This window comes from Gymnoscopelus microlampas (genome assembly GCF_963454915.1).
Source record: "Gymnoscopelus microlampas genome assembly, chromosome: 5".
NCBI classification, from domain to species: domain Eukaryota; kingdom Metazoa; phylum Chordata; class Actinopteri; order Myctophiformes; family Myctophidae; genus Gymnoscopelus; species Gymnoscopelus microlampas.
In genome coordinates, this window is record NC_139942.1 from 58,890,663 (window position 1) to 58,918,162 (window position 27,500).

Consider the following 27,500-nt stretch of genomic DNA (forward strand, 5'->3'; position numbering starts at 1 on the left):
CCCTCATCCAGGTCTGTCTGCCTGTCTGTCTGTCTGTCTGTCTGTCTGTCTGTCTGTCTAAAGCATATGACTCATCATTGTTTGGTGAGTCATACGCTTTGCTATTGGCTCATGGTACGGTGACCTAACCAAAGACCTAACATTACATTACAGTCATGTAGCAGAAACTTCTAATCACCAGAAGTATTAAGTGCATTCTCTTCTAAAACAAGCAACTACGAGTATACCTAGCACTGAGGTAGAAGAGCTAAAAGAGCTAAAAGAGAAGGTGCAGGTTTCTCAAAACAGACTGGTCAGGCTTGTCTTAGGGCCTATACAGTAACAGGCTGGTCAGGCTTGTCTTGGGGCCCCTACAGTAACAGGCTGGTCAGGCTTGTCTTAGGGCCTAACAGTATCTGTGAGGGACCATGTTGGAACAGTTGGGTTGGTTGGGTCAGTTCAACCACAGCTGAAACTGGTGCATAATATCGACATCCAGTGGTGGAAAAAGTACTCAAATGATTTACTTAGAGGTAGGGTAAGTGATTTGCGTTGGTTAAAATAAGTGTTAAATAGCTCTATATCCTGATAGTACTCATTGCTATAGAGTGTTTGTTCAGTAAAAGGAGTCTCCTTGTCTCTCCAGCTCTTTATAAAACAGAAAATACATTTTTGTTTCAGTTTCAGTTTCATTTCCAATGTTATCCAACCAGGACAGAGAACTCAATCAGGATATAGATTAAACAAGTGAAATTGGAAGTGATGACACTAAGAAATGAGCAGACAAAATTGGAACTGGAACACTATACAAATTAAGCTTAAAAATGTGTACTTTCTCCTGATTGGCTGAGATTTTGACACCTACCGAAAAATGTGTTTTCTGTTTATTAAAGAGCTGGAGAGACGGGGAGACTCCTGTTACTGAACAAACACTCTATAGCAATGATTACTATCACAATATAGTATTTTAACCTTTTAACAAAATACTTTTTGTTTTAACCAAAAAATATCACTTACCCTACCTTTAAGTAAAAGTATCAATACTGTAATGTACAGGGGTGCAATGCTCATGGGACGGCCTTGCATGCCGTACAGGAACCTCTTTGACCAGGAGCACGCTCAGGCACACGCATAGATTTAAAACCACTTTAAATTCACACCTCAATAAAGTTTACAAAGACTCCCGACTCACACCAGGTGGATGAACATAGGAATGACCTAGATGCATATCAACGGTCCATTGTGTGAGCTGTTGTTGTAGGTGTTAAGCCACGTGCGCGTCACGTCATTAAAACACAGTGCAACCACATACCACATCTGCACTGCAACACTGGCAATGTAGAAATACTCTGTTACAAGTACAAGTCCGGAATTCAAAATGTACTTGAGTAAAAGTACAAAAGTATTGGTATCAAAATGTACTTAAAGCTCCAAAAGTAAAAGTACTAAAATGTTTGAAAATAGCAGATCTACAAGCTCTACAGATCTACAGACCTGACCATGTCTACAGACCTGACCATGTCTACAGACCTGACCACAGACCTGACCATGTCTACAGACCTGACCACAGACCTGACCATGTCTACAGACCTGACCACAGACCTGACCATGTCTACAGACCTGACCATGTCTACAGACCTGACCACAGACCTGACCATGTCTACAGACCTGACCACAGACCTGACCATGTCTACAGACCTGACCATGTCTACAGACCTGACCACAGACCTGACCATGTCTACAGACCTGACCACAGACCTGACCATGTCTACAGACCTGACCACAGACCTGACCATGTCTACAGACCTGACCACAGACCTGACCATGTCTACAGACCTGACCATGTCTACAGACCTGACCACAGACCTGACCATGTCTACATTCACTGAAATGGGAAAATGCTCATTTAGATTTGGAGGAGCAGTAAACCCCTGATCATCAAGAATGTGGAATGCCCTACCAAAAGGAGTAAAACCCTACTCGATTTCAAAACTGCCCTAAAGATACACCTTCAAAGGAGGCTGCAATTCTAAAATGGCCCCTGAGTCTGCCAGTTTAGTAGACCTTGTATTGTGAATTTGTACTTCCATGTACTGTTATTCTCATGTCTTACTAAATAAAGTACATCAATCAATCAAACATAAAGAGCATCAGCAGCCATCTCCTTTTTAAGATAAGGGTTAAAGTATGGCTTTTAGAAAAGGTTTCAGAATAGTAGGGTCACTTATATTAGTAATGTGATCATTTGTATGTATGTATACAGTGTAGCTCTAGAGTGTTTCATTTATTGCTGTTCTGTCTGTATGTTGGTGTAATGAATTGTGTCTCAGACCAAGGACCACAATGGAAACAAGTCACACGACTTTCTTGTGTTTGTATCCTTGACGTTTCTCAGATGAACATGATGTAACATGTGTTTTTCCTGTATGACGTCTAATACAATCTAATCTAATCAACCATAATAGAGTTCACATGGGCGTGGTTGATTCATAATAGAGTTCACATGGGTGTGGTCATGGGTGTGGTTGGTTCATAATAGAGTTCACATGGGTGTGGTTGATTCATAATAGAGTTCACATGGGTGTGGTCATGGGTGTGGTCATGGGTGTGGTTGGTTGTGTTCCTCCAGGCAGCCATCTGTCTCCATCAGAAGGTCAGTCAGAACTTCCTGCCCACGGCCATCCGCTTCCACTACATCTTCAACCTCCGAGACCTGTCCAATATCTTCCAGGTACTATCTGTCCACCTTAGAGACATGTCCATCTGTCCATTAACCTTATAGACATGTCCATCTGTCCATTAACCTCATAGACATGTCCATCTGTCCATTACAACATGTATTAACCTTATAGAGACCTGTCCAATATCTTCCAGGTACTATATGTCCACCTTAGAGACATGTCCATCTGTCCATTAACCTTATAGACATGTCCATCTGTCCATTAACCTTATAGACATGTCCATCTGTCCATTAACCTTATAGACATGTCCATCTGTCCATTAACCTTATAGACATGTCCATCTGTCCATTACAACATGTATTAACCTTATAGAGACCTGTCCAATATCTTCCAGGTACCATAATGTCCACCTCAGATACATGTTCATCTGTCCATTAACATCTCAGATACATGTCCATATGTCCATTTTGTGTGTGTGTGTGTGTGTGTGTGTGTGTGTGTGTGTGTGTGTGTGTGTGTGTGTGTGTGTGTGTGTGTGTGTGTGTGTGTGTGTGTGTGTGTGTGTGTGTGTGTGTGTGTGTGTGTGTGTGTGTGTGTGTGTAGGGCATCCTGTTCGCCCTGCCTCAGTGCATACGGTATCCCATAGACCTGGTCCACCTCTGGCTCCATGAGAGCTCCAGGGTTTACTCTGACAAACTGATGGAGGAGAAGGACGAGGAACTGTTCACCAAGATCCTCCTGGACACTGGCAAGAGATACTTTGAGGTGAGATGGATGGATGAATAGATAGATTTTTAGCCATAACCATTATGTTATACTTTGAGATATTCAAAAGTAGCAGATCATAGAACATAGATCATAGATCATAGATCATAGAGCTGCGAGCTTGCAGATCTGCTATTTTTTTAATCTTGAAGATTTGTGAACATCTTTGAATACATATATTTTTCAAAGCCAACAGTGAGAAAGTAACTAAAGCACAGACATATTGGATTCATGTTAAATGTGTATTTTCAGACAATTAACCACTTAAACCCTCAATACTTAGTAAACATGACCATTGTTCTTTGTACTTGGTCTACACCAAACCTCTTTGCCAAAAAAATGCCGATCTACAAGCTCACAAGGCCTCGCAGCAGATCTGCTATCTTTGGCTAATGTTCCCCTCAGTATAGGGATGCTAGGGGTTGAGTGGTTAACCCCTCCCCCCCTGTAGTGACTCTGAGGACCCCCTAAGGGTCCCGGACCCCCTGTTGAAGACCCCTGCATGAAACTGATTGATCTCTCCTCTTTTCTAGTCCATCGACGAGTCCATCTTCATCCACCAGCCTCTGGTGTACTGTCACTTTGCCCTTGGGGTGGGAGAGCCTCGCTACCACCAGGTATTATATTATTATTATTGTCTCCGCCAGGCCGAAGGCATGGCGAGAGACTATGTTTTACCCCCAGTCCGTCCGTCCATCCGTGTGTCATTCTGTGGACAGCTAATCTCCGGCACCGTTGGCCTGATCGCAGTGAAACTGTGCACACACACTCCATGGATGCCAGAGCAGAACCTCTGCCCCAAATGTTTCACATGGTCCTGTCATAGCGCCACCAGGAGGCCGATTTTTGCAAAACTCATTCTTTGACTCCTACAGATTTTGTCCAAAAGACATGTGAAGACATGAGGTTGTTCCACAGTGTAAATATATCAGTGAAGACATGAGGTTGTTCCACAGTGTAAAGGTATCAGTGAAGACATGAGGTTGTTCCACAGTGTAAAGATATCAGTGAAGACATGAGGTTGTTCCACAGTGTAAAGGTATCAGTGAAGACATGAGGTTGTTCCACAGTGAGTTCCAGGTGATTTGTCTATCTGTGTTTTTCTTTTTTGAAGGCATCAGACTGGGAGAAGCTTCACAAGACTCTGACAGACGCTCTGGAGCATTATAATGAACTGCATGCTGTTATGAACCTGGTGCTGTTTGAGGAGGCCATGCAACATGTGTAAGATACACACACACACACACACACACACACACACACACACACACACACACACACACACACACACACACACACACACACACACACACACACACACACACACACACACACACACACACACACATTTGTATTGTATTGTAGATGTCATATTAACTGATGGTTGGTGTTTGTACTCTAGGTGTCATATTAACTGATGGTTGGTGTTTGTACTCTAGGTGTAGAATCAGCCGCATCCTGGAGGCTCCTCATGGTAATGCCTTGCTCGTGGGCGTGGGCGGCAGTGGGAAACAGAGTCTGTGCAGGTTGGCAGCTTTCCTCAGCTCTCTGGAGGTCTTCCAGATCACCCTGAGGAAAGGCTACAGCATCAACGACCTGAGGGTGAGCACAGCCGTGTTGTGTTGTCTCCTTACCAGTAGGGGGACATAGCAGCTCTGTACACCATGCTGTTGTTCTGTCTCTGTCCTCTAGGGGGACATAGCAGCTCTGTACATCATGTTGTTGTTCTGTCTCCTTACCACTAGGGGGACATAGCAGCGCTCTACATCAAGGTGGGGGTGAAGAACATCGGGACGGTGTTCCTCCACACAGACGCTCAGATCCCGGACGAACGTTTCCTGGTGCTGATCAACGACATGCTGGCATCAGGTTTGGTTACACCACCGTTAGCATCAGGTTTGGTTACACCACCGTTAGCATCAGGTTTGGTTACACCACCGTTAGCATCAGGTTTGGTTACATCACCGTTAGCATCAGGTTTGGTTACACCACCGTTAGCATCAGGTTTGGTTACACCACCGTTAGCATCAGGTTTGGTTACACCACCATTAGCATCAGGTTTGGTTACACCACCGTTAGCATCAGGTTTGGTTACACCACCGTTAGCATCAGGTTTGGTTACACCACCGTTAGCATCAGGTTTGGTTACACCACCGTTAGCATCAGGTTTGGTTACACCACCATTAGCATCAGGTTCGATGTCGACTTGTTTCTATTTTCTGAACTCCCCACTGATGTCAGGACAGCAGAGTCACTGATGTCAGGACAGCAGAGTCACTGCCCATCTTTCACCGCAGGCTGAAAACCCACCTCTTCAGGAAACACTACCCTTCCTCTTCACCTTCTCTACTTGTTGTTAACTAGTTGTACGAACTTCTTGTTTTATTGGATCGTGTTTATTTGATACACTTATTTGTTTTATCTCATACTCATTTGATTTTCCTATTTGTCTCATCTGTTTAAGAAAGTAGGAAGCTGACATATTGCACTTTTACCTTAGCACTGTATACTCTTAGTTGCTTGTTTTAGAAGAGAATGCACTTCAGACTTCTGGTGATTAGTAGTTTCCTTGTTGAATTCACTTATTGTAAGTCGCTTTAGATAAAAGCGTAGACCTGCTAAATGACTGTAATGTAATGTAGTGGAGTAAAAGTATAATATTTGCCTCAGAGATGAATCAAAATTGTACAGTACTTGAGTAAATGTACTTGGTTACTCTACAATGTAGAGTACAGGCATTGATGTAGAGTCTACATTGATGTAGAGTCTACATCAATGCCTGTAGGGGACATCCTGGACCTGTTCAGTGATGAGGAGGTGGACATTAAAGACATATATAACCTGTATGGTGCCCTGTAGGGGACATTATAGACATATATAACCTGTATGGTGTCCTGTAGGGGACATTATAGACATGTATAACATGTATGGTGTCCTGTAGGGGACATTATAGACATATATAACCTGTATGGTGCCCTGTAGGGGACATTATAGACATGTATAACATGTATGGTGTCCTGTAGGGGACATTATAGACATATATAACATGTATGGTGTCTTGTAGGGGACATCCCGGACCTGTTCAGTGATGAGGAAGTGGACATGATCAAGAAGTCCCTCCGTGTGGAGCTCAGAGCTCTGGGTGTGGACGACTCCAAGGAGAGCTGCTGGAGCTTCTTCATAGAGAGGATCCGACGGCAGCTGAAGGTCTGAAAGGAACGTTTTTGTTGGCCGTTAAACCATTAAGACCTGGAACGTATCTGTGTTACCACTTTAAACCATTATTTTTATACTTTGGCTGTTCAAAAATAGCAGATCTACAAGCTTTTTTTTGTAAAATCGTGATCATTTGCGCAACTCTTTGAATATCTATATATTTTTAAAGCGAACATTTTTAACTCAAATCTTTGATCCTGGGGCGGTCGGGATAATTCGTTTCATAGTTATGGCCCGTTGGATGTGGATTGTTTTCACCAGAAAGCAACAGAAAAACTATTTCTCCAAATGGAATAACAAGGGCAACCCGATCGCCAGAGGAAACGTTCTCATTGAACGTTTTTCAACGTTTCTCAAAATCCGTGCATAGACTACTGGAAAACCACAAATTCCGTGCAGAGCCGCCTCACATCTCCCCCATTGTGACTGAACCATTTCGGAGGCGCGCAGTCTCAAGGGAATTGTCGCCGTGTGAAGGACCACCGAGCGAGCTAAAGCGAGCGAGTTGCCGTCCTGAACATTGCGACATTCCCTTGAGCCTACTCAGCGCTGTTTGAGTTACGTACCGATAGGCACAGAATCGTACATTTTGTTGTGGGGACTGCTCTACTTCCTGGTTTTTCCGGGTTGCGACTGGTTACGCCCACCGTGGGACTTGGGGGTTTCTAGGCGACTATGCATGGAATGACGTGCACAAATCCGTGCAATGTATACTAATTCTCTGGCGATCAGGCTGACAAGGGAGTGAACGGGCTGGGGTTTCTTTAGCGATCACGTGACGTGCTGCTGCTTTGCTTCGAACAGCGCCATCTAGTGGAAAACCACTGAAAACACACAACTCGTCATACTCGGCAAATGGCAGTGTGAGCCTCGGGCATGTCTTCTGTGGAAGCATGTTGTTCAGCGAAAATAGCCGATCTACAAGCTCTCAATGCGTCGCACATGTTTGGTCATATGTTTTAAAGGTTCTACGACATTCATTTTCACTTTTTTATTTTTTTACGTTTTTTGGGTTTTTTTGGGCGATGATTGACAGGCAAAATCCCTCACCAGCGACACCCGCTGGCAAATATTTTTTCATTGCAGTTGAAAAGGCTTTAGAAATGTGAGAGAAAAACACCTGCCATGGATCAATGGAGTGGATCTTTTTGTTAGAACTTTCTACACGTGTTGTAAAACTGAACGTCATGAAACCTTTAAAGATTAGAGCAACAACTGCTGTGCATATAGAGCCATAATTCTGACAACCTGTGAGCTGATAAAATCAAGTTTAATCTCCTGTCTCTCTCCTCCACTCCCCTCCTCCACCACCAGGTGGTGCTGTGTTTCTCCCCGGTGGGCTTCACTCTGCGGACACGCGCCCGTAAGTTCCCGGCTCTGGTGAACTGTACGGCCATCGACTGGTTCCATTCCTGGCCTCAGTCTGCTCTGCAGTCTGTCAGCTCTACCTTCATAGACAAGATCCCTGGACTAGAGGTTAATATATAATAATAATAATAATAACAGTCTGTCAGCTCTACCTTCATAGACAAGATCCCTGGACTAGAGGTTAATATATAATTATAATAATAATAACAATAATAATAACAGTCTGTCAGCTCTAGATCCCTGGACCGGAGGTTAATAGATACATAGACCGTTGAGACGAATACAAAAGTTTAATAAATAAAGTTCCTATCATACAAAGATCTAGCCTGGCCCCGCTCAGCTGTGATTGGATTTCCCTGCCCCGAAGTTGTGGGGCACCAATCAGGGCCCAGGATGCATATATGGGGCGGGTTTATCACCAGAGGCATTTTTGTCAATCTGCCCCGTGGAAATGCAGGTTCCACACAGACTGATATCTACAGTGATTACAAAACATATAACGGGCTGGTTGGTTAAAACACTGTGAAGCCTAACTGCTTTGTAAGGCCAGCTAGTCGCTACTCTGGAAAGACTTAAGATGATCTTCCAGCATCGCTGAGGACACTGCCTTAAAGGAGACACACCATGAATTTAAACATTTTTTTTTATATTTAATATCATATGGTGTATGTCCCTCAAACCATTTTCAGAAGGGTTGAGCCTAAATCAACACTCAGCTATACTCATCCCAAGTCAATTCTCTCAGGCTTATAAAGCACTTTCAGCTGCAATACCAAAACGTCCTGTTGGGCAGAGGGGTGCTACTGAGCAATTCTGTCTGTCAAAATACATGGGCAGAAAGTTTCGTGATGTAAGCAAACATGCCATTCTGAGATGGCCTGTTCAGACACGCCCATTCTGAAAATCTCTGAAATGAGAATGAATGACTGAATGTTAAAAATATATATTTTTTGGGGTACAAGAGACACTGGGGAGCCCAAAAAAAAAAAAAAAAAAAAGTGAAATTCATGGTGTGTCTCCTTTAACCCGGGGGTCCCTTTGCCTTAACCCGGGGGTCCCTTTGCCTTTATACGTTGGGCCGCGGTGCTAGTGACATTATGGAGATGTCAGTCATATCCATATATGGAGTGGGCTGTGTCAGGTATGCCCATAATCTGGGACTATGATGTCATAATCTGGGACTATGATGTCAGTCCTGGATGTTTCGGTTATCTCTATATATGGATACAGATGGATATCTGATGTCAGAGCTAGGTGTGTTAGGAATCTCCGTTTATAGCCGTCTAGGAGAGATTCTATGCTGTCAGACTTCATAGGTTGATCGTCTTCATTTATAGGAATCTTCATATCTGGCTACTGCTGGCAAGTATGCTCTGAACGTTCACAATTAGTCTGACCATCACCAGACCACGTTTTACCAGAGATGGACAGAGTCATGAAGAGATTATTTAGGCCACAGAAAAAAAATGCCACGATTATTTTAGGAAGGTGAGGATTTATTTGACCATAATGTAACATGTGACCTAATGTAACATGTGACCTAATGTAACATGTGACCATAATGTAACATGTGACCATAATGTAACATGTGACCATTTGATGTCATTTTCTGCCAATCACAGCCTCACGTCCGCGCCTCCATCAGTGACTTCATCTCCTACGCCCACACCAGTGTTAACGAGGTAAGTTCAAGTTCAGTGGTGGATAGTAACTAAGTACATGTACTCAAGTACTGCGGAGCCCCTTGAAAAGGAGAGGATTCATCGTTCCTAATAAAGACATTTCAGACAGACTACACATTCTGTGCCAGGTATTAACACATCGAGTGCCATAAACACAAATCTACGTTTAAAAAAAAAAAAAAAATCTTCCCACAAGGGGCGCTCTAACGTAACTTAGGAATGATCCTAGGACCCTTTAAAAGGGAATGGAAGGATGTGATGTCAGCCCAAAAAACGTCAATTCCGTCCCTCTCCAATGATCTGGAGAAAAAGGTCCATGTATATCTCCGGCCTTTGCTGGCCTAGTCACTCTGCACACACGTCATGCGAAGTCCGGCCCCTCTGTCCTCTCCTCTGCTCTCCTCTCCTCTCCTCTCCTCTCCTCTCCTCTCCTCTCCTCTCCTCTCCTCTCCTCTCCTCTCCTCTCCTCTCCGGTCCTAACCTCTGGTCCCAACCTCCCAACCTTGGTCGTGTGATAAAGAGGTCAGACTTCCTGTATCTGGTTGCTATGGCAACCTGCCAGATCAGGCTGAGGGTCGGATAGGCGAATCAGAGAATCAATCAAGCTGAGAGTCTGATCACTGATGGAGGTGAGGTAAGATGTCTAAAACATAGAGTGTGATCACTGATGGAGGTGAGGTAAGAGGTCTAAAACATAGAGTGTGATCACTGATGGAGGTGAGGTAAGATGTCTAAAACAGAGTGTGATCACTGATGGAGGTGAGGTAAGATGTCTAAAACATAGAGTGTGATCACTGATGGAGGTGAGGTAAGATGTCTAAAACATAGAGTGTGATCACTGATGGAGGTGAGGTAAGATGTCTAAAACATAGAGTGTGATCACTGATGGAGGTGAGGTAAGATGTCTAAAACATAGAGTGTGATCACTGATGGAGGTGAGGTAAGATGTCTAAAACATAGAGTGTGATCACTGATGGAGGTGAGGTAAGATGTCTAAAACATAGAGTGTGATCACTGATGGAGGTGAGGTAAGATGACTAAAACATAGAGTGTGATCACTGATGGAGGTGAGGTAAGATGTCTAAAACATAGAGTGTGATCACTGATAGAGGTGAGGTAAGATGACTAAAACATAGAGTGTGATCACTGATGGAGGTGAAACATAGAGTCTGATCACTGATGGAGGTGAAACATAGAGTCTGATCACTGATGGAGGTGAGGTAAGATGTCTAAAACATAGAGTGTGATCACTGATGGAGGTGAGGTAAGATGTCTAAAACATAGAGTCTGATCACTGATGGAGGTGAAACATAGAGTCTGATCACTGATGGAGGTGAAACATAGAGTCTGATCACTGATGGAGGTGAGGTAAGATGTCTAAAACATAGAGTGTGATCACTGATGGAGGTGAGGTAAGATGTCTAAAACATAGAGTGTGATCACTGATGGAGGTGAGGTAAGATGTCTAAAACATAGAGTCTGATCACTGATGGAGGTGAGGTAAGATGACTAAAACATAGAGTGTGATCACTGATGGAGGTGAGGTAAGATGTCTAAAACATAGAGTGTGATCACTGATGGAGGTGAGGTAAGATGTCTAAAACATAGAGTGTGATCACTGATGGAGGTGAGGTAAGATGACTAAAACATAGAGTGTGATCACTGATGGAGGTGAGGTAAGATGTCTAAAACATAGAGTCTGATCACTGATGGAGGTGAGGTAAGATGACTAAAACATAGAGTGTGATCACTGATGGAGGTGAGGTAAGATGTCTAAAACATAGAGTGTGATCACTGATGGAGGTGAGGTAAGATGACTAAAACATAGAGTGTGATCACTGATGGAGGTGAGGTAAGATGACTAAAACATAGAGTGTGATCACTGATGGAGGTGAGGTAAGATGACTAAAACATAGAGTGTGATCACTGATGGAGGTGAGGTAAGATGACTAAAACATAGAGTGTGATCACTGATGGAGGTGAGGTAAGATGTCTAAAACATAGCCATAGCTCTGATCAACAGTCTGTGACAGGTCTTGGAGGTATGTGGAGTGTGTGAAGTACCAGCAGAATGAGAAACATTTATTATTATTATTATTATTATTATTATTATATTATATTTTAGGTGAGTGTGAAGTACCAGCAGAATGAGAAACATTTATTATTATTATTATTATTATATTATATTTTAGGTGAGTGTGAAGTACCAGCAGAATGAGAAACATTTATTATTATTATTATTATTATTATATTATATTTTAGGTGAGTGTGAAGTACCAGCAGAATGAGAAACATTTATTATTATTACTCTCCGCAGGAGAGTATTGTTTTCACTTTCTAAATATGACACACCGATTGGTCAAGCCTCACGTGACACGTGACAATACGGTGAAATACTGTATAAATACATGGCATCACTTTGACAGTGTCTTTGCCACTGTCAAAGTGAGGTAAGACAGGAACCATCACGAAATGGCTGCATGGCTGATACATAATTGGCAGATAGGACACTTATATAGACAGGAGGGATATGACACTTACACAGACGGATAGGACACTTACAGTACACAGACAGGACGGATAGGACACTTATACAGACAGGACGGATAGGACACTTATACAGACAGGACGGATAGGACACTTATACAGACAGGACGGATAGAACACTTACACAGACAGGACGGATAGGACACTTGCATAGACAGGAGGGATATGACACTTACACAGACAGGACGGATAGGACACTTACAGTATACAGACAGGACGGATAGGACACTTACAGTATACAGACAGGACGGATAGGACACTTATACAGACAGGAGGGATAGGACACTTACACAGACAGGAGGGATAGGACACTTACATAGACAGGACGGATAGGACACTTATACAGACAAGACGGATAGGACACTTATACAGACGGATAGGACACTTATACAGACAGGATGGATAGGACAGTTAGAACATAAGAATTAGAACATTCCCAACATTCCCAACACAAGTCTGGTAAGAGTGAGGTAAGACAGGAACAATCACGAAATGGTTGAGAAATGGCGGATACTGTAACAATTGGATAGGACACTTGCACAGACAGGACGGATAGGACACTTACACAGACAGGACGGATAGGACACTTACACAGACAGGACGGATAGGACACTTACATAGACAGGACGGATAAGACACTTATACAGACAGGAGGGGTAGGACACTTATACAGACAGGACGGATAGGACACTTACACAGACAGGACGGATAGGACACTTACATAGACAGGACGGATAAGGCACTTATACAGACAGGAGGGATAGGACACTTATACAGATAGAACATTCCCAACATTCCCAACAGCGGAGAGTTGTGCTCCGAGGAGCACTTTTTCTAGTTATTATTATTATTATTATATTATATTTTAGGTGAGTGTGAAGTACCAGCAGAATGAGAAACATTTATTATTATTATTATTATTATATTATATTTTAGGTCAGTGTGAAGTACCAGCAGAATGAGAAACATTTATTATTATTATTATTATTATTATTATTATATTTTAGGTGAGTGTGAAGTACCAGCAGAATGAGAAACATTTATTATTATTATTATTATTATTATTATTATTATTATTATTATTATATTATATTTTAGGTGAGTGTGAAGTACCAGCAGAATGAGAAACATTTATTATTATTATTATTATTATTATTATTATTAATATATTACATTTTAGGTGAGTGTGAAGTACCAGCAGAATGATAAACATTTATTATTATTATTATTATTATTATTATTATATTATATTTTAGGTGAGTGTGAAGTACCAGCAGAATGATAAACATTTATTATTATTATTATTATTATTATTATTATTATTATTATTATTATTATATTATATTTTAGGTGAGTGTGAAGTACCAGCAGAATGAGAAACATTTATTATTATTATTATTATTATATTATATTTTAGGTGAGTGTGAAGTACCAGCAGAATGAGAAACATTTATTATTATTATTATTATTATTATATTATATTTTAGGTGAGTGTGAAGTACCAGCAGAATGAGAAACATTTATTATTATTATTATTATTATATTATATTTTAGGTGAGTGTGAAGTACCAGCAGAATGAGAAACATTTATTATTATTATTATTATTATTATTATATTTTAGGTGAGTGTGAAGTACCAGCAGAATGAGAAACATTTATTATTATTATTATTATTATTATTATTATTATTATTACATTTATAGGTTTTTGTGTTCACCATCCATAGCGGCTATGGCCGGTGAACAGTCCAAATTTCCAGGCCCCACTGTGCGGCCTGTGGGGCCGTGAAAATTCAGGGGGCGGACTCTAAATGTCCTGTGGGCCCCCCTCTGCGCGTGAACACCACTTGTTCGACCATCGGTTTTACGGATTACCCACACGGATGTTTTTCCCTTTGTTTACATTTTAGGGTCCTATCTTGCAGTTCAATCATAATTCCACAGGGTGCCAGGCTATGAGCCACAACTATTAGAAGTGAACAGTGTACACCTCCCACACTATACTATGGGAAACAGCCTACTATTAGAACTATGGGCTGTGTACATTGTGTACACCTCCCATACTATGCTATGGTAAATGGCGTTTACCATCGTGTGACCTCCCGGGACGCTGTTTATCGCCAATTCCCGCCTAGTCCAGCCTGTTCCATGCTAGTATGACCTACACCACCCTCCCCATGTCTGTTCTCCCAACAGGCTGGACTATACTAGTCTTGGGTGCACTGTACTGTACTGTACTGTACTGTACTGTACTGTACTGTACTGTACTGTACTGTACTAGACTCTACTGGTCTCTAATAGGCTGTTTTAAGCTCTAGTAGGCTTTGCTAAGCTTTGCTGGGCTCTATGAGGCTATAAAAGACAGTACTTTACTGTGGCTCATGCAAAACTATGGCTCGTGAACACAAGCTATGGCTCGTGTACACAGTGGTTACTCCCTATGGTCTGAGTATCTACAGGGCTGACAAGGGACTAGTAAAGTCTAATAGAGAGTATTAGAGTCTGCTAAAGCCTAGTGCACTCTAGTCTAGCCTAGTCCAGCCTGTTCCATGCTAGTATGACCTATACCACCCTCCCCATGTCTGTTCTCCCAACAGGCTGGACTTTACTAGTCTCGGGTGCACTGTACTGTACTGTACTGTACTGTACTGTACTGTACTGTACTGTACTGTACTGTACTGTACTGTACTGTACTAGACTCTACTGGTCTCTAATAGGCTGTTTTAAGCTCTAGTAGGCTTTGCTAGGCTTTGCTGGGCTCTATGAGGGTATAAAAGATAGTACTTTACTGTGGCTCATGCAAAACTATGGCTCGTGAACACACAAGCTATGGCCCGTGTACACAGTGGTTACTCCCTATGGTCTGAGTATCTATAGGGCTGACAAGGGACTAGTAAAGTCTAATAGAGAGTATTAGAGTCTGCTAAAGCCTAGTGCACTCTAGTCTAGCCTAGTCCAGCCTGTTCCATGCTAGTATGACCTATACCACCCTCCCCATGTCTGTTCTCCCAACAGGCTGGACTATACTAGTCTTGGGTGCACTGTACTGTACTGTACTGTACTAGACTCTACTGGTCTCTAATAGGCTGTTTTAAGCTCTAGTAGGCTTTGCTAGGCTTAGCTGGGCTCTATGAGGGTATAAAAGACAGTACTTTACTGTGGCTCATGCAAAACTATGGCTCGTGAACACACAAGCTATGGCCCGTGTACACAGTGGTTACTCCCTATGGTCTGAGTATCTATAGGGCTGACAAGGGACTAGTAAAGTCTAATAGAGAGTATTAGAGTCTGCTAAAGCCTAGTGCACTCTAGTCTAGCCTAGTCCAGCCTGTTCCATGCTAGTATGACCTATACCACCCTCCCCATGTCTGTTCTCCCAACAGGCTGGACTTTACTAGTCTCGGGTGCACTGTACTGTACTGTACTGTACTGTACTGTACTGTACTGTACTGTACTGTACTGTACTGTACTAGACTCTACTGGTCTCTAATAGGCTGTTTTAAGCTCTAGTAGGCTTTGCTAGGCTTTGCTGGGCTCTATGAGGGTATAAAAGATAGTACTTTACTGTGGCTCATGCAAAACTATGGCTCGTGAACACACAAGCTATGGCCCGTGTACACAGTGGTTACTCCCTATGGTCTGAGTATCTACAGGGCTGACAAGGGACTTGTAAAGTCTAATAGAGAGTATTAGAGTCTGCTAAAGCCTAGTACAGTCTAGTCTAGCCTAGTCCAGCCTGTTCCATGCTAGTATGACCTATACCACCCTCCCCATGTCTGTTCTCCCAACAGGCTAACTTTACTAGTATCGGGTGCACTGTACTGTACTGTACTGTACTGTACTGTACTGTACTGTACTGTACTGTACTGTACTGTACTGTACTAGACTCTACTGGTCTCTAATAGGCTGTTTTAAGCTCTAGTAGGCTTTGCTGGGCTCTATGAGGCTATAAAAGACAGTACTTTACTGTGGCTCATGCAAAACTATGGCTCGTGAACACACAAGCTATGGCCCGTGTACACAGTGGTTACTCCCTATGGTCTGAGTATCTACAGGGCTGACAAGGGACTAGTAAAGTCTAATAGAGAGTATTAGAGTCTGCTAAAGCCTAGTGCACTCTAGTCTAGCCTAGTCCAGCCTGTTCCATGCTAGTATGACCTATACCACCCTCCCCATGTCTGTTCTCCCAACAGGCTGGACTTTACTAGTCTCGGGTGCACTGTACTGTACTGTACTGTACTGTACTGTACTGTACTGTACTGTACTGTACTGTACTGTACTGTACTAGACTCTACTGGTCTCTAATAGGCTGTTTTAAGCTCTAGCAGGCTTTGCTAGGCTTTGCTGGGCTCTATGAGGGTATAAAAGACAGTATTTTACTGTGGCTCATGCAAAACTATGGCTTGTGAACACACAAGCTATGGCCCGTGTACACAGTGGTTACTCCCTATGGTCTGAGTATCTATAGGGCTGACAAGGGACTAGTAAAGTCTAATAGAGAGTATTAGAGTCTGCTAAAGCCTAGTGCACTCTAGTCTAGCCTAGTCCAGCCTGTTCCATGCTAGTATGACCTATACCACCCTCCCCATGTCTGTTCTCCCAACAGGCTGGACTTTACTAGTCTCGGGTGCACTGTACTGTACTGTACTGTACTGTACTGTACTGTACTGTACTAGACTCTACTGGTCTCTAATAGGCTGTTTTAAGCTCTAGTAGGCTTTGCTAGGCTTTGCTGGGCTCTATGAGGGTATAAAAGATAGTACTTTACTGTGGCTCATGCAAAACTATGGCTCGTGAACACACAAGCTATGGCCCGTGTACACAGTGGTTACTCCCTATGGTCTGAGTATCTACAGGGCTGACAAGGGACTAGTAAAGTCTAATAGAGAGTATTAGAGTCTGCTAAAGCCTAGTGCACTCTAGTCTAGCCTAGTCCAGCCTGTTCCATGCTAGTATGACCTATACCACCCTCCCCATGTCTGTTCTCCCAACAGGCTGGACTTTACTAGTCTCGGGTGCTTACTGTACTGTACTGTACTGTACTGTACTGTACTAGACTCTACTGGTCTCTAATAGGCTGTTTTAAGCTCTAGTAGGCTTTGCTGGGCTCTATGAGGGTATAAAAGATAGTACTTTACTGTGGCTCATGCAAAACTATGGCTCGTGAACACACAAGCTATGGCCCGTGTACACAGTGGTTACTCACTATGGTCTGAGTATCTATAGGGCTGACAAGGGACTAGTAAAGTCTAATAGAGAGTATTAGAGTCTGCTAAAGCCTAGTGCACTCTAGTCTAGCCTAGTCCAGCCTGTTCCATGCTAGTATGACCTATACCACCCTCCCCATGTCTGTTCTCCCAACAGGCTGGACTATACTAGTCTTGGGTGCACTGTACTGTACTGTACTGTACTGTACTGTACTGTACTGTACTGTACTGTACTGTACTGTACTGTACTGTACTGTACTGTACTGTACTGTACTGTACTAGACTCTACTGGTCTCTAATAGGCTGTTTTAAGCTCTAGTAGGCTTTGCTAGGCTTTGCTGGGCTCTATGAGGGTATAAAAGACAGTACTTTACTGTGGCTCATGCAAAACTATGGCTCGTGAACACACAAGCTATGGCCCGTGTACACAGTGGTTACTCCCTATGGTCTGAGTATCTACAGGGCTGACAAGGGACTAGTAAAGTCTAATAGAGAGTATTAGAGTCTGCTAAAGCCTAGTGCACTCTAGTCTAGCCTAGTCCAGCCTGTTCCATGCTAGTATGACCTATACCACCCTCCCCATGTCTGTTCTCCCAACAGGCTGGACTTTACTAGTCTCGGGTGCTTACTGTACTGTACTGTACTGTACTGTACTGTACTAGACTCTACTGGTCTCTAATAGGCTGTTTTAAGCTCTAGTAGGCTTTGCTAGGCTTTGCTGGGCTCTATGAGGGTATAAAAGATAGTACTTTACTGTGGCTCATGCAAAACTATGGCTCGTGAACACACAAGCTATGGCCCGTGTACACAGTGGTTACTCACTATGGTCTGAGTATCTATAGGGCTGACAAGGGACTAGTAAAGTCTAATAGAGAGTATTAGAGTCTGCTAAAGCCTAGTGCACTCTAGTCTAGCCTAGTCCAGCCTGTTCCATGCTAGTATGACCTATACCACCCTCCCCATGTCTGTTCTCCCAACAGGCTGGACTATACTAGTCTTGGGTGCACTGTACTGTACTGTACTGTACTGTACTGTACTGTACTGTACTGTACTGTACTGTACTAGACTCTACTGGTCTCTAATAGGCTGTTTTAAGCTCTAGCAGGCTTTGCTAGGCTTTGCTGGGCTCTATGAGGGTATAAAAGACAGTACTTTACTGTGGCTCATGCAAAACTATGGCTTGTGAACACACAAGCTATGGCCCGTGTACACAGTGGTTACTCCCTATGGTCTGAGTATCTATAGGGCTGACAAGGGACTAGTAAAGTCTAATAGAGAGTATTAGAGTCTGCTAAAGCCTAGTGCACTCTAGTCTAGCCTAGTCCAGCCTGTTCCATGCTAGTATGACCTATACCACCCTCCCCATGTCTGTTCTCCCAACAGGCTGGACTTTACTAGTCTCGGGTGCACTGTACTGTACTGTACTGTACTGTACTGTACTAGACTCTACTGGTCTCTAATAGGCTGTTTTAAGCTCTAGTTGGCTTTGCTAGGCTTTGCTGGGCTCTATGAGGGTATAAAAGATAGTACTTTACTGTGGCTCATGCAAAACTATGGCTCGTGAACACACAAGCTATGGCCCGTGTACACAGTGGTTACTCACTATGGTCTGAGTATCTATAGGGCTGACAAGGGACTAGTAAAGTCTAATAGAGAGTATTAGAGTCTGCTAAAGCCTAGTGCACTCTAGTCTAGCCTAGTCCAGCCTGTTCCATGCTAGTATGACCTATACCACCCTCCCCATGTCTGTTCTCCCAACAGGCTGGACTTTACTAGTCTCGGGTGCACTGTACTGTACTGTACTGTACTGTACTGTACTCTACTAGACTCTACTGGTCTCTAATAGGCTGTTTTAAGCTCTAGTAGGCTTTGCTAGGCTTTGCTGGGCTCTATGAGGGTATAAAAGACAGTACTTTACTGTGGCTCATGCAAAACTATGGCTCGTGAACACACAAGCTATGGCCCGTGTACACAGTGGTTACTCCCTATGGTCTGAGTATCTACAGGGCTGACAAGGGACTAGTAAAGTCTAATAGAGAGTATTAGAGTCTGCTAAAGCCTAGTGCACTCTAGTCTAGCCTAGTCCAGCCTGTTCCATGCTAGTATGACCTATACCACCCTCCCCATGTCTGTTCTCCCAACAGGCTGGACTTTACTAGTCTCGGGTGCACTGTACTGTACTGTACTGTACTGTACTGTACTGTACTGTACTGTACTGTACTAGACTCTACTGGTCTCTAATAGGCTGTTTTAAGCTCTAGTAGGCTTTGCTGGGCTCTATGAGGCTATAAAAGACAGTACTTTACTGTGGCTCATGCAAAACTATGGCTCGTGAACACACAAGCTATGGCCCGTGTACACAGTGGTTACTCCCTATGGTCTGAGTATCTACAGGGCTGACAAGGGACTAGTAAAGTCTAATAGAGAGTATTAGAGTCTGCTAAAGCCTAGTGCACTCTAGTCTAGCCTAGTCCAGCCTGTTCCATGCTAGTATGACCTATACCACCCTCCCCATGTCTGTTCTCCGAACAGGCTAACTTTACTAGTCGCGGGTGCACTGTACTGTACTGTACTGTACTGTACTGTACTGTACTGTACTGTATTGTACTGTACTGTACTGTACTGTACTAGACTCTAAGTTGTGCTTCTCTTCAAGATCTTCACCCTTCAACAGCTCTGTCTGCACTGCTGGTCAAAGCCTTGATTGCATCATTTTAACACACCTGTGTCTTATAATTGCCACCCTCTGATCTGTTGCAGGCACGTGCACATGTGACACAGACATCAAAGGGGGCTTGATTGTTTTGTTTTTTTCCAACTTCTGATGAGAGACCAGCGTTAGAAAATGCTGTAGGGTTAGGGTTAGGGTTAGGGGTGTTTGAATCCCTGTTGGGGGATAATAGTTAGGTTTATTTCACTACCTGTTCCAGGGGTGGGCATGTTTTTTTTTATTTTTTAAGTGACCTAATATATATTACCCCCCCCCCCCCCCCCCCCCCGTTTTGAAGACGCTGGATCGAATGATGGCAATCTTGCCCCCCCCCCCCCCCCCCCCGCCCCCATTTAGATGACGCCGGATCGAATGACGGCAATCTTGACCTTCTAAAACCTTGGGAAAGTGGTTAAACCACCCGGAAGTTACTGTTTTAGGTTTTTTTTTCTCTGTGTTCTGTACAGTGCACCCAAGACTAGTATAGTCCAGCCTGTTGGGAGAACAGACATGGGGAGGGTGGTATAGGTCATACTAGCATGGAACAGGCTGGACTAGGCTAGACTAGAGACTCTAATACTCTCTATTAGACTTTAATAGTCCCTTGTCAGCCCTGTAGATACTCAGACCATAGGGAGTAACCACTGTGTACACGGGCCATAGCTTGTGTGTTCACGAGCCATAGTTTTGCATGAGCCACAGTAAAGTACTGTCTTTTATAGCCTCATAGAGCCCAGCAAAGCCTACTAGAGCTTAAAACAGCCTATTAGAGACCAGTAGAGTCTAGTACAGTACAGTACAGTACAGTACAGTACAGTACAGTACAGTACAGTACAGTGCACCCGAGACTAGTAAAGTTAGCCTGTTGGGAGAACAGACATGGGGAGGGTGGTATAGGTCATACTAGCATGGAACAGGCTGGACTAGGCTAGACTAGAGTGTACTAGGCTTTAGCAGACTCTAATACTCTCTATTAGACTTTACAAGTCCCTTGTCAGCCCTGTAGATACTCAGACCATAGGGAGTAACCACTGTGTACACGGGCCATAGCTTGTGTGTTCACGAGCCATAGTTTTGCATGAGCCACAGTAAAGTACTGTCTTTTATAGCCTCATAGAGCCCAGCAAAGCCTAGCAAAGCCTACTAGAGCTTAAAACAGCCTATTAGAGACCAGTAGAGTCTAGTAGAGTACAGTACAGTACAGTACAGTACAGTACAGTACAGTGCACCCGAGACTAGTAAAGTCCAGCCTGTTGGGAGAACAGACATGGGGAGGGTGGTATAGGTCATACTAGCATGGAACAGGCTGGACTAGGCTAGACTAGAGTGTACCAGGCTTTAGCAGACTCTAATACTCTCTATTAGACTTTACAAGTCCCTTGTCAGCCCTGTAGATACTCAGACCATAGGGAGTAACCACTGTGTACACGGGCCATAGCTTGTGTGTTCACGAGCCATAGTTTTGCATGAGCCACAGTAAAGTACTGTCTTTTATAGCCTCATAGAGCCCAGCAAAGCCTACTAGAGCTTAAAACAGCCTATTAGAGACCAGTAGAGTCTAGTACAGTACAGTACAGTACAGTACAGTACAGTACAGTACAGTACAGTGCACCCGAGACTAGTAAAGTTAGCCTCTTGGGAGAACAGACATGGGGAGGGTGGTATAGGTCATACTAGCATGGAACAGGCTGGACTAGGCTAGACTAGAGTGTACTAGGCTTTAGCAGACTCTAATACTCTCTATTAGACTTTACTAGTCCCTTGTCAGCCCTGTAGATACTCAGACCATAGGGAGTAACCACTGTGTACACCGGCCATAGCTTGTGTGTTCACGAGCCATAGTTTTGCATGAGCCACAGTAACGTACTGTCTTTTATAGCCTCATAGAGCCTAGGGGCCGAGATAATAGTGAAAAACTGTTTGAAAGGAGTAAAAACAAAATTGGACACCTGTTTCTGGGTCAGCGCGTCGCCCCGAACGCGCCCATATAACTCTCCTCGCACACGGCCTTACCATTCTCCTTAATTGGCTAGGGTCAAATGTCAAGTTATTACGCGCAATAAAACGATATATCTCGAAATTGTCTGCATTTTTAGAATCCACCTTTCGGATATGTTGTACAGCTCGCCAAGGCGCACGCGTGGATGTCTTGTTTGTCCCGGTACGACACTCCTAAGTTGACCTCCTCCACTTTCAGAAGGCACATAGAGTCTTATATCTTAAGACCATATCAAAGGACAAAGTCAGAAATAGAAATGTGTCGTAACGGGACAAACAAGACATCCAAATGTGCGTCTCAGCCAGCTCTACAACCTATCCAAAAAGTGGACCCTAAGTCCTTATCGTATTTGAGATATTGAGCGAGATAGCAAAGCCGTAACCATAGCCAATTAAGGGATAATTAAATCATGATTTGATATTAGGGTTTGATTATTTCAAATTTTAGCATTACTTTACGTGTAGATTTGGAAAAAAAATATATCGGAGAAATCGCAGGCTTGGAACACCCTAAAACCAACCAGGAAGTGGCCTTTTGAGGCACTTCCTGTTGTCCGAGAAAAAAGAAACTTGCATATTTGGAATCAGCGCCATCAAATTAGTCTAAAGCCAGAGTCTCGAAGAAAAATACAATTTCTAAAAATGTAACGAGGGTTGACCTTTGCAGTCTTTTCGCTGAACTTTGAGCTTTATCAGTGTCAGAAAAAATCAGGGCCGGTGCCAAAAAATCCGGCTTACTCTCAATATGGATTGAGAGAAGTTTCGGATTTAAAAAAAATATCTGGAGTGATTAGTTACAGATTTTGTGCTCAACAAAATCCGTTTTTTATACAAAAGTCAACGTCCAATCTTTTTGGTGACCGTTTGTATTTCCCAAGGTCCTAGAAAATCGAGACCTATCCCATTCAATTCAGCGTCTTTTTTTGAGTCTGAAAAGATGTTTTTTAATTTAAAAATAAAATATTTTTAAAAAATGTGAGAAAAGCTAAACTTTGAACTATTTCAAAAATCTATAACTTCTTATTAAACAATTTTAGACTATTGATGTAACCTACCATTCGACTCAATATCATATAAATAAGAGGGTGGAAGGGTCAAAATAAAATAATAATATGTTTGTGAAAAAAGCTTCAAGTTTACTAAACGTTATTGCTTGTTTAAACCACTTTCTAAGGGTCAGAAAAAATCGAGACCTAGCCCATTCGATTCAGCGTCCTCTTCTGAGTCTGAAAACGTGTTTTTTAATTAAAAAAAATATTTTTGAAAAATGTGAGAAAAGCTTAACTTTGAACTATTTCAAAAATCTATAACTTCTTATTGAAAAGTTGTAGATTATTGATGTAACCCACCATTCGACATAACCAGGGTTGACCTTTGCAGTCTTTTTGCTGACCTTTGAGCTTTATCAGTGTCACATGTACATATACATATACATATACGTATATGTTATAGCACATTTCTACTTGTTGGCATTGATTGATTGATTGATAGATTGATTGAGGCTAGCCTAGACTCAAGAGGGTCTATCGGGGGGGACGGGGGGGGGTACGTGGGACGAATTTGGCGAGACCCCGCCCAGAAACAGCGTCCCGGGAGGTCACATGATCAGAAACGGCGTTTCCCATAGCATAATGTGGGAGGTGTACACGCCGTGTACACAGAGCACATTTCTACTTGTTGGCATTGATTGATTGATTGATAGATTGATTGAGGCTAGCCTAGACTCAAGAGGGTCTGTCGGGGGGGTACGTGGGACGAATTTGGCGAGACCCCGCCCAGAAACAGCGTCCCGGGAGGTCACATGATCAGAAACGGCGTTTCCCATAGCATAATGTGGGAGGTGTACACGCCGTGTACACAGAGCACATTTCTACTTGTTGGCATTGATTGATTGATTGATAGATTGATTGAGGCTAGCCTAGACTCAAGAGGGTCTATCGGGGGGGGCGGGGGGGGGGGTACGTGGGACGAATTTGGCGAGACCCCGCCCAGAAACAGCGTCCCGGGAGGTCACATGATCAGAAACGGCGTTTCCCATAGCATAATGTGGGAGGTGTACACGCCGTGTACACAGAGCACATTTCTACTTGTTGGCATTGATTGATTGATTGATAGATTGATTGAGGCTAGCCTAGACTCAAGAGGGTCTATCGGGGGGGGGCGGGGGGGGGTACGTGGGACGAATTTGGCGAGACCCCGCCCAGAAACAGCGTCCCGGGAGGTCACATGATCAGAAACGGCGTTTCCCATAGCATAATGTGGGAGGTGTACACGCCGTGTACACAGAGCACATTTCTACTTGTTGGCATTGATTGATTGATTGATAGATTGATTGAGGCTAGCCTAGACTCAAGAGGGTCTGTCGGGGGGGTACGTGGGACGAATTTGGCGAGACCCCGCCCAGAAACAGCGTCCCGGGAGGTCACATGATCAGAAACGGCGTTTCCCATAGCATAATGTGGGAGGTGTACACGCCGTGTACACAGAGCACATTTCTACTTGTTGGCATTGATTGATTGATTGATAGATTGATTGAGGCTAGCCTAGACTCAAGAGGGTCTGTCGGGGGGGTACGTGGGACGAATTTGGCGAGACCCCGCCCAGAAACAGCGTCCCGGGAGGTCACATGATCAGAAACGGCGTTTCCCATAGCATAATGTGGGAGGTGTACACGCCGTGTACACAGAGCACATTTCTACTTGTTGGCATTGATTGATTGATTGATAGATTGATTGAGGCTAGCCTAGACTCAAGAGGGTCTATCGGGGGGGGCGGGGGGGGGTACGTGGGACGAATTTGGCGAGACCCCGCCCAGAAACAGCGTCCCGGGAGGTCACATGATCAGAAACGGCGTTTCCCATAGCATAATGTGGGAGGTGTACACGCCGTGTACACAGAGCACATTTCTACTTGTTGGCATTGATTGATTGATTGATAGATTGATTGAGGCTAGCCTAGACTCAAGAGGGTCTATCGGGGGGGGCGGGGGGGGGGGGATACGTGGGACGAATTTGGCGAGACCCCGCCCAGAAACTGCGTCCCGGGAGGTCACATGATCAGAAACGGCGTTTCCCATAGCATAATGTGGGAGGTGTACACGCCGTGTACACAGAGCACATTTCTACTTGTTGGCATTGATTGATTGATTGATAGATTGATTGAGGCTAGCCTAGACTCAAGAGGGTCTATCGGGGGGGGGCGGGGGGGTGGTACGTGGGACGAATTTGGCGAGACCCCGCCCAGAAACAGCGTCCCGGGAGGTCACATGATCAGAAACGGCGTTTCCCATAGCATAATGTGGGAGGTGTACACGCCGTGTACACAGAGCACATTTCTACTTGTTGGCATTGATTGATTGATTGATAGATTGATTGAGGCTAGCCTAGACTCAAGAGGGTCTATCGGGGGGGGGCGGGGGGGGGTACGTGGGACGAATTTGGCGAGACCCCGCCCAGAAACAGCGTCCCGGGAGGTCACATGATCAGAAACGGCGTTTCCCATAGCATAATGTGGGAGGTGTACACGCAGTGTACACAGAGCACATTTCTACTTGTTGGCATTGATTGATTGATTGATAGATTGATTGAGGCTAGCCTAGACTCAAGAGGGTCTATCGGGGGGGGGCGGGGGGGGGTACGTGGGACGAATTTGGCGAGACCCCGCCCAGAAACAGCGTCCCGGGAGGTCACATGATCAGAAACGGCATTTCCCATAGCATAATGTGGGAGGTGTACACGCCGTGTACACAGAGCACATTTCTACTTGTTGGCATTGATTGATTGATTGATAGATTGATTGAGGCTAGCCTAGACTCAAGAGGGTCTGTCGGGGGGGTACGTGGGACGAATTTGGCGAGACCCCGCCCAGAAACAGCGTCCCGGGAGGTCACATGATCAGAAACGGCGTTTCCCATAGCATAATGTGGGAGGTGTACACGCCGTGTACACAGAGCACATTTCTACTTGTTGGCATTGATTGATTGATTGATAGATTGATTGAGGCTAGCCTAGTCTCAAGAGGGTCTATCGGGGGGGGCGGGGGGGGGGTACGTGGGACGAATTTGGCGAGACCCCGCCCAGAAACAGCGTCCCGGGAGGTCACATGATCAGAAACGGCGTTTCCCATAGCATAATGTGGGAGGTGTACACGCCGTGTACACACAGCACATTTCTACTTGTTGGCATTGATTGATTGATTGATAGATTGATTGAGGCTAGCCTAGACTCAAGAGGGTCTATCGGGGGGGGGCGGGGGGGGGTACGTGGGACGAATTTGGCGAGACCCCGCCCAGAAACAGCGTCCCGGGAGGTCACATGATCAGAAACGGCGTTTCCCATAGCATAATGTGGGAGGTGTACACGCCGTGTACACAGAGCACATTTCTACTTGTTGGCATTGATTGATTGATTGATAGATTGATTGAGGCTAGCCTAGACTCAAGAGGGTCTATCGGGGGGGGCGGGGGGGGGTACGTAGGACGAATTTGGCGAGACCCCGCCCAGAAACAGCGTCCCGGGAGGTCACATGATCAGAAACGGCGTTTCCCATAGCATAATGTGGGAGGTGTACACGCCGTGTACACAGAGCACATTTCTACTTGTTGGCATTGATTGATTGATTGATAGATTGATTGAGGCTAGCCTAGACTCAAGAGGGTCTATCAGGGGGGGCGGGGGGGTACGTGGGACGAATTTGGCGAGACCCCGCCCAGAAACAGCGTCCCGGGAGGTCACATGATCAGAAACGGCGTTTCCCATAGCATAATGTGGGAGGTGTACACGCCGTGTACACAGAGCACATTTCTACTTGTTGGCATTGATTGATTGATTGATAGATTGATTGAGGCTAGCCTAGACTCAAGAGGGTCTATCGGGGGGGGCGGGGGGGGGGTACGTGGGACGAATTTGGCGAGACCCCGCCCAGAAACTGCGTCCCGGGAGGTCACATGATCAGAAACGGCGTTTCCCATAGCATAATGTGGGAGGTGTACACGCCGTGTACACAGAGCACATTTCTACTTGTTGGCATTGATTGATTGATTGATAGATTGATTGAGGCTAGCCTAGACTCAAGAGGGTCTATCGGGGGGGGGGCGGGGGGGGGGTACGTGGGACGAATTTGGCGAGACCCCGCCCAGAAACAGCGTCCCGGGAGGTCACATGATCAGAAACGGCGTTTCCCATAGCATAATGTGGGAGGTGTACACGCCGTGTACACAGAGCACATTTCTACTTGTTGGCATTGATTGATTGATTGATAGATTGATTGAGGCTAGCCTAGACTCAAGAGGGTCTATCGGGGGGGGGCGGGGGGGGGTACGTGGGACGAATTTGGCGAGACCCCGCCCA

The 27,500-nt window shown here is 44.4% G+C and overlaps 1 protein-coding gene across 1 annotated transcript in view; it reads left to right on the forward strand.

Moving 5' to 3' along the window:
* The window catches only part of dnah9l (dynein, axonemal, heavy polypeptide 9 like), a gene marked incomplete at both ends in the record, with an annotated part of 207,600 nt that overhangs the window by 102,341 nt on the left and 77,759 nt on the right, over positions 1-27,500 (forward strand). Inside the window, 10 exons of the mRNA XM_084057033.1 lie at positions 1-11; positions 2,609-2,710; positions 3,264-3,425; positions 3,959-4,042; positions 4,540-4,649; positions 4,865-5,027; positions 5,171-5,294; positions 6,490-6,632; positions 7,956-8,117; positions 9,632-9,691. The exon at positions 1-11 is cut by the window's left edge and continues 127 nt beyond it. Coding sequence (XP_083913159.1) covers positions 1-11; positions 2,609-2,710; positions 3,264-3,425; positions 3,959-4,042; positions 4,540-4,649; positions 4,865-5,027; positions 5,171-5,294; positions 6,490-6,632; positions 7,956-8,117; positions 9,632-9,691 — 1,121 coding nt within the window. The remainder of the gene's footprint in view (positions 12-2,608; positions 2,711-3,263; positions 3,426-3,958; positions 4,043-4,539; positions 4,650-4,864; positions 5,028-5,170; positions 5,295-6,489; positions 6,633-7,955; positions 8,118-9,631; positions 9,692-27,500) is intronic.